The sequence below is a fragment of the Ixodes scapularis genome, unplaced genomic scaffold, assembly GCF_016920785.2.
Source record: "Ixodes scapularis isolate PalLabHiFi unplaced genomic scaffold, ASM1692078v2 PGA_scaffold10__122_contigs__length_95168666, whole genome shotgun sequence".
Taxonomy (NCBI): domain Eukaryota; kingdom Metazoa; phylum Arthropoda; class Arachnida; order Ixodida; family Ixodidae; genus Ixodes; species Ixodes scapularis.
This window is the reverse complement of record NW_024609836.1, coordinates 87,769,641-87,787,502: the sequence shown is the minus strand read 5'-3', so window position 1 is coordinate 87,787,502 and position 17,862 is coordinate 87,769,641. Positions and strand designations below refer to the sequence as shown.

The 17,862-nt window shown below is 44.3% G+C and overlaps 1 protein-coding gene across 1 annotated transcript in view; it reads right to left on the bottom strand.

The window, feature by feature from the left end:
• Positions 1-8,004: 8,004 nt before the first annotated feature.
• The window catches only part of LOC120845821, an 85,098-nt gene continuing 75,240 nt past the window's right edge, over positions 8,005-17,862 (bottom strand). The window contains exon 2 of the mRNA XM_042288623.1: positions 8,005-8,656. Within this exon, the coding sequence (XP_042144557.1) occupies positions 8,005-8,656 (652 nt within the window). The remainder of the gene's footprint in view (positions 8,657-17,862) is intronic.

Below are 17,862 nucleotides of genomic sequence, written 5' to 3'. Positions count from 1 at the left end.
TTGAGCTTCAACTTGAGATTCGCCCTCGATATTTATTTCTCGCATCACCCGAGACTGATCGAAATAAAATGCTCTGACGTCGGCGAGTGCTGGTCTTCTTGAAGTGTGCCAAAGTGCCTCGTGTATGGAAAGCTTTGGCGAAATAAAATGTTTTCTCAGAGCCACGCAGCCGAGGGCTTTACAGCCTAGTCGACAAAGTACAGCTCAATACCGAACTCTGATACCGAAAGACGGATCAAGCTGTAACTCCTCCGTAAAAGTATTTCAGAGTGCACGATTGCACCATTGCTCGTTTCATCATTTCAGGTATGTTGGACGAAGACGACGTTTCGTGTTCTCCATCGGATGAAATGTGGGAGCTACGGAAAAGGTTTTGGCGGCGTTGTTTGGCTCGGTAAGCGGCCAAGAGAGGACGAAGTAGCCGTCATGAAATGGGACTTGCTCCGAAGAAACAAGAAAGCCCGCGGCTTTGAACTGGGAAACGTACCGGGAAACAAATGCGGCTATAGAAATGGGCGCCTTCGCAATCGGATCTCTTCTCTAAGCTCTACCCTTATACGAGCCTCTTAAGCTTTTTTTCTTTTTTTTAAAGATGGGGGCGTTTTTTTTTTTCGGCATTTTTGAAGGAATAATATTAATCCGCTCTTCCCGCTTTTCTTATTACTCCAATATAAAAATATATTCTTTTATCAAAATACTTTTAATAGAAAACAAGGAGAGAAAAAAGTTTATACAATAAACGAACGATAGCAAGGTGGTACACCAGCGAGTTTGTACTGGTTGAACACGATGAAAAAATAGCGCACAAAAACGCGAGGACAGGGACAGGAACGGGACACAGCGCTTGGATGTCTTCAGTGTTCTGTTCCTGCCCTCCTCTTTTTGTACGCCATTTTCTCATCGTGTTTACACAATAATATATCACCCCCCCCCCCCCAAAAAAAAAAAAAAAAAAAAAGAACTACATGAACTTTTTTTGCTGTGTTACGACGCCGGTAAGTCAACGAATGAGGCAAGAACTATTTGTGTAACTATTTCTATATTCGAAAAGCACGTACCAGTTCGTTTTATATTCTCTAGTTAACCGCCCCATGGCAAATCCCTTTGGCAGGGATTTCCTCGCGTGTTTGAGTACCGACCGCTGAACGCTTCGAAGTAACGCAACCAGCCAAGAATAATTTGCCGAAGTTGCCTCAGCGCGCCGTCGAATTCCGCGCACCGAAGCAGTCGATTGCGTCGACGCTGATTGCCGAAACACCGAAGACGAATTTCGGCCACAGTCAGTATAAATAATGCGCGCAATTTTGTTGAAAATTGAGTAAAAAGGGAGAAGGTGTTATGACTGAGATCCCGCTGTCATGAGAGCTTCAACAGTATCCGCGTGGGGAAAGAAGTGACGCCGCGCCGATCTGTAAGCAGAAGCCGTTACGTGATTTTTGTAACGGCGGTGATTTTAAAACTCGGCCTTGCCTGGTGATCAGTGTGCTCGTTAAACCCGTGGACCGCTTAATAGAGCCACCTTGTGCGTGTTAAATTATCCAATGTCGTCGAGCGAGCACCTGCTTGCAAGCAGACGCGGCAGATGCCGTGATTGTCGTTTTGTAGATACTTAACGTGTCCCCACCACGTGTACCTCGGCTAACCACTGTAGTATATGACACTCCTTGTATGTTTTACTCGAGCTGTTCTCCGGAGCGCCATGCTATGAATTCTATTGAATCTTAGTGGCTTTAAAGGGATGCTGAACCGAAATTGGAGCCCACAAAACAAGGCATGGAGCGATAGACGGGACGCTGCAAAACCCCCAAAACATCGCTCATACAGCGATATCCGTAACGGACGGCCGCATTTTTGCCGAAGAGGCCGAGGAGTCATGTCGCGTCACGATGCTCATTCCCTCTCATCGTCGCTTCGTCCCCTCGAGTTGGTGAATCGAAGCGAGGAGGAGAGAGGCGAGGCCTCTTCTCCTCATTCTCAACTGTTCCAGGAGGATCGTGACTTCATAGCGCTCGCCTGATCGCGCCCTTGTTTTCCGAAAATACAGCCATCCGGTGGAGATATCGATGTATGAGTGATGTCTTGGAGTTCGCAGCGTCCCGTTCAAATCTTCTGCGGTCATATTTTGCGAAATCCAAATGTCGGTTCAGCATCCCTTTAACGCCTTCCATCTGGCAATTACACGTAAAAACAAAAAAAAAAAAAAAAAAATACAGAACATAGTAAAAGTAATCCTGTGGGATGTATACGATGATAATGCAATCAATGCGACTAAGGTTCCCATTCTCCGAGGATTATTATCGTCAGGAATGTATACGCTGCCAACTTGTAGAGCTGAGAACATATCCGGCCTCCGTGTCTACTTCTACAGACAATGTAGTTTAGCACGTAATTGAGCTAGATTATGCATTTGACACACAGCAAGGTGTTTTCCTTTTGACACAAGAACCCTATATTTGTCCGCACGCAAATCGTTTTTTATTTATTTTTTATTTGTTTAAGAGCTCAGTTTTTAGGCGCCCTTTTCGGCTTGAGCGGCGTCGGCGTCGCTCTCGGCGTAACCGAAACGCGTCGGCGTAACGCTTTTTCGTGACGCGTCAGTGTTACCGTCAGCGTAGCCGGAACGCGTCGGCCTGACGCGCAGCCGTCGGCGTAATCGCGCGGTGCATTATGGGAAACGTGCTATAATGCAACGCGCGGGAGGTAGGAGGGAGAGGAGGGAGGGAGGTGGAGGAGGAGGAGGAAGGAGGAGGAGGAGAAAGAAAGAGGGGGTGAGGAGCAGGGGAGGAGTAGATGAGGAGGGAGGAGGAGAGGAATACCGTCCCCTCTGTACCCTCCCCTCCTCCTCTTCCGCAAGAGCTGCGCTCTAAATCGGCATTACGGAGAGTTCTAAATGTCTTTCCTTTTTGTATTTGTAACTTTGGTATGAGGCAAGTTTTCGCTTCATCATTTACGCATATAAAATGCACAACCTAGTCTCCCTACGTGGTAAATTCCAGTGTCGGAGCTCGTGAAATTAATTTTTTTCCCCTTACTTCAGTTTGGTTCCATTCATTTAACTCATCCCGCTGCAGTTCTGAACTTTGCCCTTTTTTGTTACTACGTTTTGAGGAGTAGCGTTGTTGCGTAGGAAGCATGACGAGTTGGTTCACTTCTTTCGTTTGCCGAGCCCGACTTTTCCCGAGTCGTGGGTAGTGCACTCATCTCTTGGTGTCCGATCATCATGTGGCTGACCTGTTCTGTCCGTCCCCGTGGGTCTCGTCTCGCTCGAAGCTCTCGGACACGAGACGGGCCTTTCCAGTTTCGCTTCTTTCCAGATCGTTCGACCCGATCCCATTTTGTCACCTTCTTCGAGTCGTCTTGTCGTGTCCGACAGACACCTTCGATCGTCTCGAGCCGTTCTCTCGTCCTTTTCGTGGCGCGGAGCTTTCTCTTTTTTTCTTTTTCTCGGGCTTTTTTGTAGGCCTGCTTACTCTGTATAGAGCTTTGAGTCTTTTCAATGTTTTATTTCTTGTCAAGCGGTGCTCGGACACCTCCTAATCCTTTTCAGTGGAGCTCATTCTCTTTTTTGTTTGTTTTGACGAGGTCTTGGTTTCTTTGGAGTAGTTTTCTTTTTTTCTTTCTTCTTCTCGTCGCTTTCTCTTTCGACAGGTTTGTCTTGGTTACGTTTTAAGTCGCCCACGCGAGGAGCTCGATCCTCGGTCGAATCACGAGCGAGTTCTTCGGCAGTCGATTTTCTCTCAGCATAGGCCCGCGGCGTTCTGTCCAAGAAGACAAGAATAAAAACAGTCTTCGGAATTTAATTTCTTTTGTGTTTCCGCGCGCTACCGGATTGCCCACGGTTCATTATTGTAAAGAGGATTACAGGATTTAAACAATGACTGTCTACAATAATGAAACAAAGTGTGACTGATACAAGAAAAGGCGGAACACAACGAAGTTACGATCGTCCACAGGGCATTAGATCAACAGCCACCAAGTAACGGTGAGTTCAACGTGGCTCAATATCAAAGCATCGCCTCTCGGATTACTTTAGTGAAAAATATTCACCAACAAAGGTCAACGCGATAGTCAACGTTTTGCACTTTAATCAGAAAATATTGAGTTGGACGTTTTTTTTTTGATGCACCAAAGAAATGAATCCCACACGCTAGAACCGGCTATTTCAAATAAGAAATGGGTAAGACTTTCGTTAAATGGCCTACAGATATGAAATATGTACACAAGGACAATGCATCGAGCTGCACTCACACACACACCTGATAGCCATCGTTAGTTACACAATTGGAGATATTGGAGACACGATCTATCTGTTATATGGCGTCTTTTAATTGTAGGCATCGCGTATGTGAACAAACCCAAGCAATGTACGTTTGCGCTGCTTTGCGTGACACACTGCGTTCGCTCCTAAACTCTCTACTTCTCGAACTTCTTTTACATGTATCGCTGGAGTCGCCTCGTCAGATATTATTGCCTTTAGATATCTCCTATAATAATTATTCTATCCTCGTATTGAATATATTGCAAATTAGAACAACAAAAAACAGGTTTCAGATCCCGAGTGGATAGTTTTACTAAGCACGTTTATGTATTAGCTGGTTTCCCAGCAGAAATACAGTAAGTTCTCTCTCTGACAAAGCGACTCGAAGTATGCATTTTTTTAGCCAGAAGGCCGCCATGGGAATTAGCACTCAAGCGTAGCATCTTTTGTCCTTCGAGTAACTCATGGTGTGCTTTTTGACAGACCCTCTTTTTGGCGTCTCCCCCCCCCCCCCCCCCCCCTCCCTTTTTTTTTTCGTTCCCCCAAAAAATCACAAAAAAATATTTCATTAGCGCAATTTATTGTGTCAACACCTTCCATGAAGTCAGAGCTTTAGAAAGTCCAGTGCGTGTACTTTTCACAGACTACGCTTTGATCTGTAGTATATATATTGTTACGGAAATGCGGGGCCGGCAGGAGAAGACAAGGATGTTCACATAATGACGCCGAATTATTTAATGGTGGCAGGGCCGGGCGCGCGGGCCTGGCGTGCGATAGGGGTGCACAGCACTGCCGCAGCGGTCGTCATCCTCATCGTCACATTATACTTATATTTATAAAATGGGCGTGGGGGCCGAAGGCGGAGGCAAAAGGTGGTAGAGAACCTTCGGTGTATATATAATGGTATAAAGAACATTCGGTGAAACAACAACGAACGGGCATACTTCGACATTTCGGCCGGCCTCTGACCGAAACGTCAAAATGAATATATATATATATATATATATATATGAGAAGAAAAAAACCCTTAGTGAAAAACAGCAACAACGGACGATTTAATCTTCGACGTTTCGGCCGGAGTCCGGCCTTCGTCAGGAAGGCCGGACTAACAGTCTTCCTGACGAAGGCCGGACTCCGGCCGAAACGTCGAAGATTAAATCGTCCGTTGTTGTTGTTTTTCACTAAGGGTTTTTTTCTTCTCAGTTTTATACCCACGCCTTCGGCCTCCCGCCACCATATATCTATATATATATATATATTTGTATATACACATAACCTGAAGAAAAACGGTCGCCGTTCGGAACGTCGTCTAATTAATACGTTTTAAAGCATTTAACTTCTTTTTAAGATATATGTCTTCTATATACCTGCGAGATGTAGGTTAATAAAAGGGCGTAAGCGATATTCGGTTTGACCTAACGCGGCTGGCGCGGGGGGCAAAGCAGCAAGCGAAACGCTCACTGTTCTATGATAACGGTAATGCACATACCGGAATGGAATACAAGTATGTCTTACTGGCACTCAATATAAGGAGATAGTGCAGAATGAAAGCACCAACAAGAGACGGAATATATCGTGTCGAGGTTAAATGCTTTAGGAAATATCCTCTAAACTGTGAGAACATTTTTTTTTAAGCTCTCACAAAGAGATCTCTTACGACCACATTTCGAGCTAAAACTTCTGCGTGCATCTAATCAGTTTCTAAACCTTGAAGTAACTAAGAATGAAACTACTCTTGCCGAGTGGTACGAAAGGAGGTCAGACTATTTGTCTTGACAGTTTAGAATGTGGTATTTATACTTTGAGCTGGAATTGTGAACTCTTTTCACTATTAACAGCCTTTCATTGCCAACTTTCACGGTTAATGTAGCATCTACTTATGTATTAACTGTTCAGACAGTCCGCCCCTCTCCCCTTGAAAATACTGTAAATCTGGCTTAGAGCATTTTTACGAAGGTGTCCGAAAAATAAGCAAAGTTAGATAATGTCATACATGACGTACGACAGAAGACGTGAGCTATATCACACGTAAGGTAAGCAGTTGGCGTCTTACAAATATTGAGATGAGTAGCTTTTGTAATCCTGTAAATATAATAATCAGATGGCCAGAATAAAAGGCCCATTTTCAAATCGGAACGTAAATCATAAAAAAAAAAGATACGTGTGATATTTTGAAGCTGTCATCGTACTAAATTTGTTTTTTTTTTTTAAATTTTCACTATAACGACATGAAACTTTTGAAGTAATCGAAAACGTAACGACTACTTTGTGAAATACATTTCAATGTATTTTTCTCTCAAGTAATCACATAATATAGCTGAGTACCTTTTTACCTGGAGTAATTGTAGTTCTAAAAGATTCCTTTTGTTGCGTAACGTACACAGTTCTGGACTGCCTCGGTAACTAGTAGTTCTGGAGTAGAGTGGAGGCCTTTTGACTAACACTTCGGTGGGTTTCAATGAAATGACTCTTTCTTCCGCACTCTAAAAAAAGTTTCTGCGTCTACTTTCACGCACAGAACTCGGAGAGCCAATCACGGCAACTCACGGAGGCAGTTCAACGAATGACGATGCCGAAACATATGTTTAGACCAAAAAACGCATTCTGAGTTGTGACATTAAGCAATGCAAGCATGACGTTTTGCACTGCCTAATGTCACAACTCAGACTGCGTTTTTTGGTCTAAACGTATGTTTCGGCATCGTCATTCGCTGAGCTGCCTCCGTGAGTTGCCGTGATTGGCTCTCCGAGTGCTGTGCGTGAAAGTAGACGCACAGACTTTTTTTAGAGGGTGCACTGCATCACCTAGCAGCTGTGTTGATTGCTGTAACTTATCTCAGTTTCATTATAAAAATTTACTCTCAAACATGAAAAAAAAAAAATAAGTATATGAATGCACATCAACTCCCTCGTACCACGCCTGGGGCATCCACTAGGATGGCTAGGTTGGACATTTACATGCACGTTCGACGTAATGGCGTCCGATTGGTGAAGGCAACTGGCTCCTCCAATCAGACGCCGTTACGTCACTTCCGTGGATCCTCTAAAACGTACACGCACATGTCCAACCTAGGCATTCTGGAGGAGTGTTGAGTTCCCGTAGGTGAAGTGAAAGTGGCCATGCCATGATCCAGACCCGGGAAATGTCGATAATGTCGTTATTCCGGCATCTGTCGAGGCAACAGTAGTAGCATTGATTGGAGGAAACGGCGATGTAATTGTTTCAATACCGATGACGGCGCTCCAGGGTGAAGCTAAGGGGCAACCTTGGATCGTAAGGCGATGTGTCACGAAGTTAAAAAGGTTAACGCGACGCTGTGCATCGACACATTAGCCTAATGGCTTCGTCTGCCCCGACGGCGTTGGCTCTCTGCTGAGGCATCTACGGGAAATCCGGACTTCTCCATCGGACCTTCAATCAATCAATCAATCAATCGAGTTTGGTGTCATGAGTTGCATCGTACAATTCATTGAGAACCATCTGGGCCCATAGCCTTTTGGCTAGTTTGGGCCCATTTTAATAATAACATATTAGGAAGGCAGCACTCTTAAGAAATATTACTGGAAATACAATAAAAGGAAAAGAAAAAAGAAAGAAAGAAAGACAATAGAAAATAAACGTAGAAAGTGACTTGTTCAACTATATCCGTTAATTTATACATTATATAATAAAAACACGAGGAGCACGAGTGTATTCAAAGTGAAATGAATTTTTATGAATTCAATAACAGAATATGCGATTGAGTTTCAGGATGGTGGGAGGCATGTTTTATTTAAAAAAATATAGTATTTCAAAGCGCTGTTAAAGTTGCCTGACTGGGTGACTGAAGATGGTAAAGTGTTCCAGATTTTAGTTCCGCATGATTGCATCAGTCGCTCGCCGTATACGTTACGAGACCGTGGTATGTTAAAGTGACCAGATGTGTTCGCCCTTGTTAATCGGTTACCCTTAATTAAGATGTTCGCTGGCAGTGGATTGTTTGATTTTAAAATATTATTTATTAAGCAAGCAATCTTATATTGTTTAATTTCCAGAAATGTGAAAATGTGAAGTTGATGAAATATAATATGAGACGGTTGGGAATAGTGGGAGTATGTCAAGATTCTGAGGGCTCTCTTCTGTAATTTAATCAATGGCAAAAGGTAAGTGTCATAAGTTACGCCCCAGGCCTCAATACAATATGTTAAATGACTATGAAATATAGCAAAATATATAAGTTTTATCGTGGGAGTGTCAAAGCATTGTCTTGCCTTCAGTAAGACATAACAAGCGTACGTTAACTTTTTACATGTATTTATAATGTGCTGTTGCCAATGAAGATGAGAATCTAATGTTACTCCCAGATATTGAAATGAACTAACTTCTTCCAGGATTGAATTTCCGATGCAAATTCGGAAGCTGTCGGTATTAACATCTTTTTTATTGGAACGAAGAACTATATACTTAGTTTTATTTATATTTAAAGTCAATTTGTTAGAATTAAACCACTCCTGGAGAACTGTAAGTTCTTGATTGATTGTGTTTTGTAAGTTATGCAATGAATGGTCCGTGTAAATGAAGACGGTATCATCAGCGTACATTATTATGTCAGAGTTTAAAGCCATGTTAGGTAAGTCATTAACGTACAATGAAACGAGTATCGGTCCCAGTACAGAACCCTGGGGAATTCCGGTGTTTATTTGTCTCATCGAGGATTTATGATCTAACAAAGAAACGAATTGCGAACGAGATGACAAATAACTTGTAAAGAAATTTAAAGAGTGACCTCTGAAACCATATCGTTGTAATTTATTAAGAAGAATTTTATGGTCTACGGTATCAAATGCCTTTTTAATATCTAAGAATACACCGATACTAATGTTATTGTCATTTAAGGACTCATTTATTTTCTGAGAGAGAGAGATAACACTACTAGCAGTTGACTTATTTGGACGGAATCCATGTTGATGCGGGGTGATAATATTGTATTTTTCTAAAAATGAGTTAATGCGTCGTACAATTAATCTTTCGAATAGTGTATTAATCGTGCTTAAAACTGATATAGGCCTATAATTTACAGGTTCATTAACGTTCCCACATTTATGTATTGGGCAGACTTTAGCGATTTTTAGTGAATCTGGATATACACCTTCTGTTATAGAATGGTTAAAGATATGTTCCAATGGAGAGCTAAGTACATCAATATTGCATTTTAAGACCTTAACTGAGATGCCATCAGAACCTGCAGATTCTTTATTAGACATTGAATTAACTAGATTTATAATTTCTATAGTCGTAATTTCTTCGAAAATAAAAGTTTTTGGAAGGAAGTCAGGTAGAGAAACGGAATGTGCACTGCCGCTGGCAATGTTGTTAGCTAGGTGGTCTCCAATATTAATGAAGAAAGAGTTGAATGCGTCTGCAGTCTCATCCGTGACTATAACAGGAGTTGTTTGCTTTTGCGATCTTGGCTTAATAACAGAGTTAATCACATTCCACGTTTTCTTGAAGTCCCCATGACTTTCGGATATAAGTTTAGAGTGATATTCTTTTTTACGCGTTCTTATCAGTGATAGAGATAGGTTGCGATGCATTTTGTATTGTGCCAAGTAGTAAGAATTATGTTTATGACGTTTCAGTTTCTGCTGCCACATGTTCTTCTCTTGAAGTGCGCATAAAATTTGACGAGTCATCCAGGGGCAGATCGGTTCTGAATAATGTGGTTTTCTTAATTCACTCGACGAATCAGCGATTGCAGTTTTTAATACTGTGATAAAATTTCCAAATTCGATGTTGATATCTGAATTGAATAGTAAATCAAAGTTAAATGCCGATAATTTTCTATGCAGAAGTTCGTAATAAATGCGATACCTTAAATGGGGTGTACTAAAGTGAGGTGTTTCTTCAGCGTTTATAGGTAGAAATAGGAATATTGGAAAGTGGTCGGCAATGTTTGTCTCATATACACCAGCACCGTCGTGTGCGTCTCGATTACATAAGATGTGGTCAATGAGCGTGGATGAATCAGGTGTCACTCTTGTTGGTTCTGTTATTACATTCGTAAAGTTAAATGACTGTGTTAGAAGTAGATAATCTGAGGGCACAGTTTTACACAAATCGATGTTGAAGTCACCACAAATGACAGATTTCTTACTGCTTTGAGAAATAAATGTAAGAATATCTTCCATTTTATTTAGGAACAAAGACATAGATGAATCCGGCGGTCTATATACAACAGCCACCACGACACCATAACCTTCAAGAGTAATCAAGGAGCATTTGGGCTTCCGTGCCAGGAATATTATTTCAATCACGCACCCTTCTCTTGCGTCTCAAACGTTTAGGAAATACCGAAAAAATATATTCCTGCTTGGCATATATTTAGATTTTTAGTTTTACTTGGATGATTGAAAGGATAAAAAAAGCACTACTGAGCGATCTGAGTCCGATTTCTAAACTATAATGGAACTAAAAGGCCAGACGATCAACCCGGCATAAAAATATTGAAAACAAAATACAAAAAAGAAAATATGAGACAAATGAATGATATCTCTCCTAAATTGTTTTCTCAGACGGACGCCGCCCGACCTACAAAAAGTTTTTTTCGCAGGGTAGGAAAATCAATCCTCCTTGCCACCCTTCACATTTCCTCGTCTCCCACTTATATAGACCTTTTCTGTGTACTCTCGTGTCCAGCCACCTAATAGGTGTATCCGCTATTGACGACGAAAAAATAATCCAACGTTTCAACCTGCAAATAGTAAAAAATAAAGGGGAGGCAAACCGAGAAAGTGCGACGGTTACGCTTATATCCTAAATGTCTTCTATTGGCGTGGCAAAGGCAAAACAATGTTTTCGCCCATACTGGAAGTGACGTCGATTCAAGATGGCGGCGCACCTGCAGAAAAGGTCTATATCGACTGCAGCAGACTCGTTTTGCTGCTGCCTCCTGGGAGCAAGATAAGCCGAAATAAGATTCCGGCTTATCTTGCCCCAAGAGGATTCCAGGTCAAAATGTCAATCGAGACGAAATGTTCCTCGAGTCAAAACGTCCAATATTGGGCATTTTGACTGGAAATTTCGTCTCGATGGACGTTTTGACCCGGATGAACACTCTGACTTGATGGACATTTCGTCTCAATAGACATTTTTACCTGGATCGACATTTTGACGCGATCGATATTTCGTCCCAATGAACATTTTAACCCGTTAGACAGTTTACATGGCTGACTCACATTTTAAGAATGGTGCTGACAGAGACTTGAATACATAAGCAGAATATATACACACGCGTTTTTTTTCACAAACGGACATAATCTGACCTCCTGTGCAAACCTGAGTGACATTTTTTTTATTTTGTGACAACCCGTATTTTTCTGTGCCAGATATTCAGGAGAAAACAAATTTCTTTAATTAAAAAAAAAAAAAAACTGAAAAAAAAAAAAAAAAAAACGTTGTGGCCCGCTCAGCCTCCGGCAGAACGTGCCCAGTGGATGGAACAAGATGCCGAATGTTCGGAGAAAAAGTGGTTGAAGTTTAGACGGTGTGAGCGATTCTCAGAAAAATAAAAATGCCAATGACAAATAGCTAGGTACGTTCACTGACTTCAGTTGTACAAACTTAGCAATTTGAAAACAATGATGAGTGACTGGTCTCGCGAATAATTCACCCCACGCTAAGGAATACGTGGTATACTGTTCTTAATATAGAAAAATCGTTGGAGAAATTCAAGAAATATCGAACTCGCGAGAAACCTTTAGTTCACTGTACGCACGGTCTCTGTTGGCCGTTAGTTCAACATTAAGATATATAACGCTTTCTTGTGAACACCTCGGCTCCGGTATTGAACTGCTGGACTTACGTTCTGGAAAAGTTTACTTAATGTTAGCGTTCGGAAAAACAGGATAACAGGCTGAAGTTGAGCTAGTTGGTACATAATTTAGGTAAATGGTCAGCTAGAACGAGAGGGACAAACACAGACAGGTAGAAACAGAGACATACACACCGCTGACTATCAACTAAGACTTTATATTTCTTCTTCTTCACTGTGACCCACAAATTCACACCTAAAGTAATGCCAATGAATGACCCTAAATCCTTACAGTACACTATTAAATGAAAATACTAATTAAATAATATTAAATTAAAATTGAAACTAATTAATTACATTAAATTATTAATTATTATTTTTTTTTGGTACAACCCACAGACCACCGCCGAAACATGTCCCTCCTAGTCCCTTTCACGGCGCCGTGCCACACTGCAAAAACTGTCTTTCTTTCTTGCTGACCGTGATGGAGGGCATGCTCACGCAGTCTTCGCCGGTTTGCTCAATGGCCAGGGCCTCGAGGATCTCGCGCGCGAAAGCATTCCTGTGTCTGTTCATAATGGAGACGCTACTAAACTGTGGCCTGCACCCGCACGTGCGGCAATGGGCAAGGTGCCCTGCTCCCGTGCCTTGCACCGACGCCGCGTGCTCCCTGACTCTGTCGTTAACGCAGCGTCCCGTCTGCCCAATGTAGCAGCTCCCACATGACATAGGAATCTTGTATACCACACCGGTCTGGCACATGGTGTACTTATTCCTGTGTGCAGTATTGCAGGTTGGCTGGCGGTTCGTGGCCCGATTTACTTGGCGGCACATAGAGTTCCCTCTGTTCGGTGCCGAGCACACCACGCTGACGTTTTGTCGTGCAGCGATCTTTTTGAGCCGGTGGGTGACACCGTGGATGTAGGGGACTACTGCGAAGTTCGCTCGTGAAGTCTGTCTGTCTCGCTCGGTACTGGGTGATCCTCTTGAAAATTTCCTGCAAATTGCCTCACATACGGCTCCAAGGAGGACACCTGGGTACCCGGAGTCACGAAGCCGGGCCATCTGCTTCTGAAAGCTGGCGTCAGCTTGATGGTTGCATGACTTGCGCAGCGCTGACACGAGTGCCCTGTTGGCAACACTCCGTTTTACGGTTTTCGAATGGCAGGATGCAAACGGAAGAAAACCTTTACTGGAACGAGGTTCGTACCTCCAGCATACATGTCCATCCTTAAACTCAAGTGCGAGGTACAGGAACTTAATAGACTTGCCCACGGGTAGTTCATGAGTGAAGAGCAGGTCGGGGCAACATTCGTGGAATGTTTTCATGATCGTGCTCCTGCATCCGTTTTCTTCACTTTCGATGTCTGTGCTGCACAGGATCAAGAAGTCGTCCTCGTACCTGAAGATGGCTTTTACTCTAGCATCGTTCAGTGTGGATTGTATGTGCCTACCACACGCCGCCAAGAACAGATCGCATAGATGTGGTGCCACTCTAGACCCAATGCATATCCCACTTCTTTGGACGTAGTCTAGACCTTCATGCGAGATCACGGTCGCCGTTAAATATACCCCGAGCAGTTCCAAGAAGGCGTCTATGCTAATCCCTGCTGCGGTTTGAAAAGGCGTTACGCCGTGTTCCTCGATGGTCTCTCGTAGAATAGGCATGAGGCTAGTGTGAGGAATAGAATAGTACATATCCTGGATGTCGATGGAAAATCCAGATACTACCTGGGATCCATGTACTTGAAGATAGGCAATGAGCTCTTCTGAGTTGGAAATTCTGTACGGGTCATCGCAATGCACCTGGGACAGGTGCTTTGCAAGATACGTTGACACATGAGCTTGCCAGGTTTTCCTCTCGGAGACGATGGCACGAAACGGTGCCCCCACCTTATGTGTTTTGGCCGAGAAGAAAACGTCAAGGTGACCGCCGTTCGTAGCCTTCACTTTGGTGCCTAGGCTGGGTAGATTATGATCTTCAAGCAGCCGCTTAACGGCAAGCTTCGCTTTTTGGCTTCGTTTCCCATCAACCTGGACGAAGTTCTTTGCTACCGCAGCATTGGCCTTCTCTCCGTAGGTCCCAGCATCAAGGACTACGAAACCTCCTTCCTTATCTGAGACACAAAGCCGAAGATCTTTGCTTTGTAGTTCTTGTACCGCGCTGCCAAAGCCCAAGCCTGGACGTGTCGAGCACCTTTGGCTTGCGAAGCACTCAATGCCTTCCGTGATGATTTGTGATTTCTGTTCTTCGTGAGCTCGGGACGCAATGGTGCGAACAAGGGCAACCTTGTCTACCGCCTCTAGCTGCGGTGGTGCAGCATACTTCGGTCCTTGTTCGAGAATGGATGTTGTCGCTTCTGAGATTTGGACGTGACCAAAGGTCTGGAGTGGCCATCTTTTGGCGTGTTCTTCTTTCCTCAGTGCGAGATGTTGCTTCAGGGCAGGAAGAAACCAGGATTTCCACAGGCTCTCTGTAGAATACCGTGCCATCGCCAGTTGGTTTCTGAAGACTTGGTGAGTGGGGCACTTAGCACGCAGGAAGTCAGTGAGAAGGCGTTGTTGGCGCCACGTTTCTGACCGGAGTATCTTTGTTACCCGCATGGCGTGTCCTTGCGACGGTGCAACAGCCCCGAAAAACTGCCGAACATCGTCGAGAATTATCTTCTTCGCGACGCTGCGTGAAAGCATCCTCGCCCGGCAGGTTGTGGTGGCGATCAAAAGGCCCAGAGTCCGTGGGTCAAGTGAATCAAAACATACAAAAGGGGAGCTCAAATAACTAGAAAGGAACTGAATAACAGGCTCAAGTTGAGCTAGTTGGTACATAATTTAGGTAAATGGTCAGCTAGAACGAGAGGGACAAACACAGACAGGTAGAAACAGAGACATACACACCGCTGACTATCAACTAAGACTTTATATTTCTTCTTCTTCACTGTGACCCACAAATTCACACCTAAAGTAATGCCAATGAATGACCCTAAATCCTTACAGTACACTATTAAATGAAAATACTAATTAAATAATATTAAATTAAAATTGAAACTAATTAATTACATTAAATTATTAATTATTATTTTTTTTGGTACAACCCACAGACCACCGCCGAAACATGTCCCTCCTAGTCCCTTTCACGGCGCCGTGCCACACTGCAAAAACTGTCTTTCTTTCTTGCTGACCGTGATGGAGGGCATGCTCACGCAGTCGTCGCCGGTTTGCTCAATGGCCAGGGCCTCGAGGATCTCGCGCGCGAAAGCATTCCTGTGTCTGTTCATAATGGAGACGCTACTAGACTATGGCCTGCACCCGCACGTGCGGCAATGGGCAGCAAGGTGCCCTGCTCCCGTGCCTTGCACCGACGCCGCGTGCTCCCTGACTCTGTCGTTAACGCAGACGGGACGCTGCGTTAACGACAGAGTCAGGGAGCACGCGGCGTCGGTGCAAGGCACGGGAGCAGGGCACCTTGCTGCCCATTGCCGCACGTGCGGGTGCAGGCCATAGTCTAGTAGCGTCTCCATTATGAACAGACACAGGAATGCTTTCGCGCGCGAGATCCTCGAGGCCCTGGCCATTGAGCAAACCGGCGACGACTGCGTGAGCATGCCCTCCATCACGGTCAGCAAGAAAGAAAGACAGTTTTTGCAGTGTGGCACGGCGCCGTGAAAGGGACTAGGAGGGACATGTTTCGGCGGTGGTCTGTGGGTTGTACCAAAAAAAATAATAATTAATAATTTAATGTAATTAATTAGTTTCAATTTTAATTTAATATTATTTAATTAGTATTTTCATTTAATAGTGTACTGTAAGGATTTAGGGTCATTCATTGGCATTACTTTAGGTGTGAATTTGTGGGTCACAGTGAAGAAGAAGAAATATAAAGTCTTAGTTGATAGTCAGCGGTGTGTATGTCTCTGTTTCTACCTGTCTGTGTTTGTCCCTCTCGTTCTAGCTGACCATTTACCTAAATTATGTACCAACTAGCTCAACTTGAGCCTGTTATTCAGTTCCTTTCTAGTTATTTGAGCTCCCCTTTTGTATGTTTTGATTCACTTGACCCACGGACTCTGGGCCTTTTGATCGCCACCACAACCTGCCGGGCGAGGATGCTTTCACGCAGCGTCGCGAAGAAGATAATTCTCGACGATGTTCGGCAGTTTTTCGGGGCTGTTGCACCGTCGCAAGGACACGCCATGCGGGTAACAAAGATACTCCGGTCAGAAACGTGGCGCCAACAACACCTTCTCACTGACTTCCTGCGTGCTAAGTGCCCCACTCACCAAGTCTTCAGAAACCAACTGGCGATGGCACGGTATTCTACAGAGAGCCTGTGGAAATCCTGGTTTCTTCCTGCCCTGAAGCAACATCTCGCACTGAGGAAAGAAGAACACGCCAAAAGATGGCCACTCCAGACCTTTGGTCACGTCCATCTCTCAGAAGCGACAACATTCATTCTCGAACAAGGACCGAAGTATGCTGCACCACCGCAGCTAGAGGCGGTAGACAAGGTTGCCCTTGTTCGCACCATTGCGTCCCGAGCTCACGAAGAACAGAAATCACAAATCATCACGGAAGGCATTGAGTGCTTCGCAAGCCAAAGGTGCTCGGCACGTCCAGGCTTGGGCTTTGGCAGCGCGGTACAAGAACTACGAAGCAAAGATCTTCGGCTTTGTGTCTCAGATAAGGAAGGAGGTTTCGTAGTCTTTGATGCTGGGACCTACGGAGAGAAGGCCAATGCTGCGGTAGCAAAGAACTTCGTCCAGGTTGATGGGAAACGAAGCCAAAAAGCGAAGCTTGCCGTTAAGCGGCTGCTTGAAGATCACAATCTACCCAGCCTAGGCACCAAAGTGAAGGCTACGAAGGGCGGTCACCTTGACGTTTTCTTCTCGGCCAAAACACATAAGGTGGGGGCACCGTTTCGTGCCATCGTCTCCGAGAGGAAAACCTGGCAAGCTCATGTGTCAACGTATCTTGCAAAGCACCTGTCCCAGGTGCATTGCGATGACCCGTACAGAATTTCCAACTCAGAAGAGCTCATTGCCTATCTTCAAGTACATGGATCCCAGGTAGTATCTGGATTTTCCATCGACATCCAGGATATGTACTATTCTATTCCTCACACTAGCCTCATGCCTATTCTACGAGAGACCATCGAGGAACACGGCGTAACGCCTTTTCAAACCGCAGCAGGGATTAGCATAGACGCCTTCTTGGAACTGCTCGGGGTATATTTAACGGCGACCGTGATCTCGCATGAAGGTCTAGACTACGTCCAAAGAAGTGGGATATGCATTGGGTCTAGAGTGGCACCACATCTATGCGATCTGTTCTTGGCGGCGTGTGGTAGGCACATACCATCCACACTGAACGATGCTAGAGTAAAAGCCATCTTCAGGTACGAGGACGACTTCTTGATCCTGTGCAGCACAGACATCGAAAGTGAAGAAAACGGATGCAGGAGCACGATCATGAAAACATTCCACGAATGTTGCCCCGACCTGCTCTTCACTCATGAACTACCCGTGGGCAAGTCTATTAAGTTCCTGGACCTCGCACTTGAGTTTAAGGATGGACATGTATGCTGGAGGTACGAACCTCGTTCCAGTAAAGGTTTTCTTCCGTTTGCATCCTGCCATTCGAAAACCGTAAAACGGAGTGTTGCCAACACGGCACTCGTGTCAGCGCTGCGCAAGTCATGCAACCATCAAGCTGACGCCAGCTTTCAGAAGCAGATGGCCCGGCTTCGTGACTCCGGGTACCCAGGTGTCCTCCTTGGAGCCGTATGTGAGGCAATTTGCAGGAAATTTTCAAGAGGATC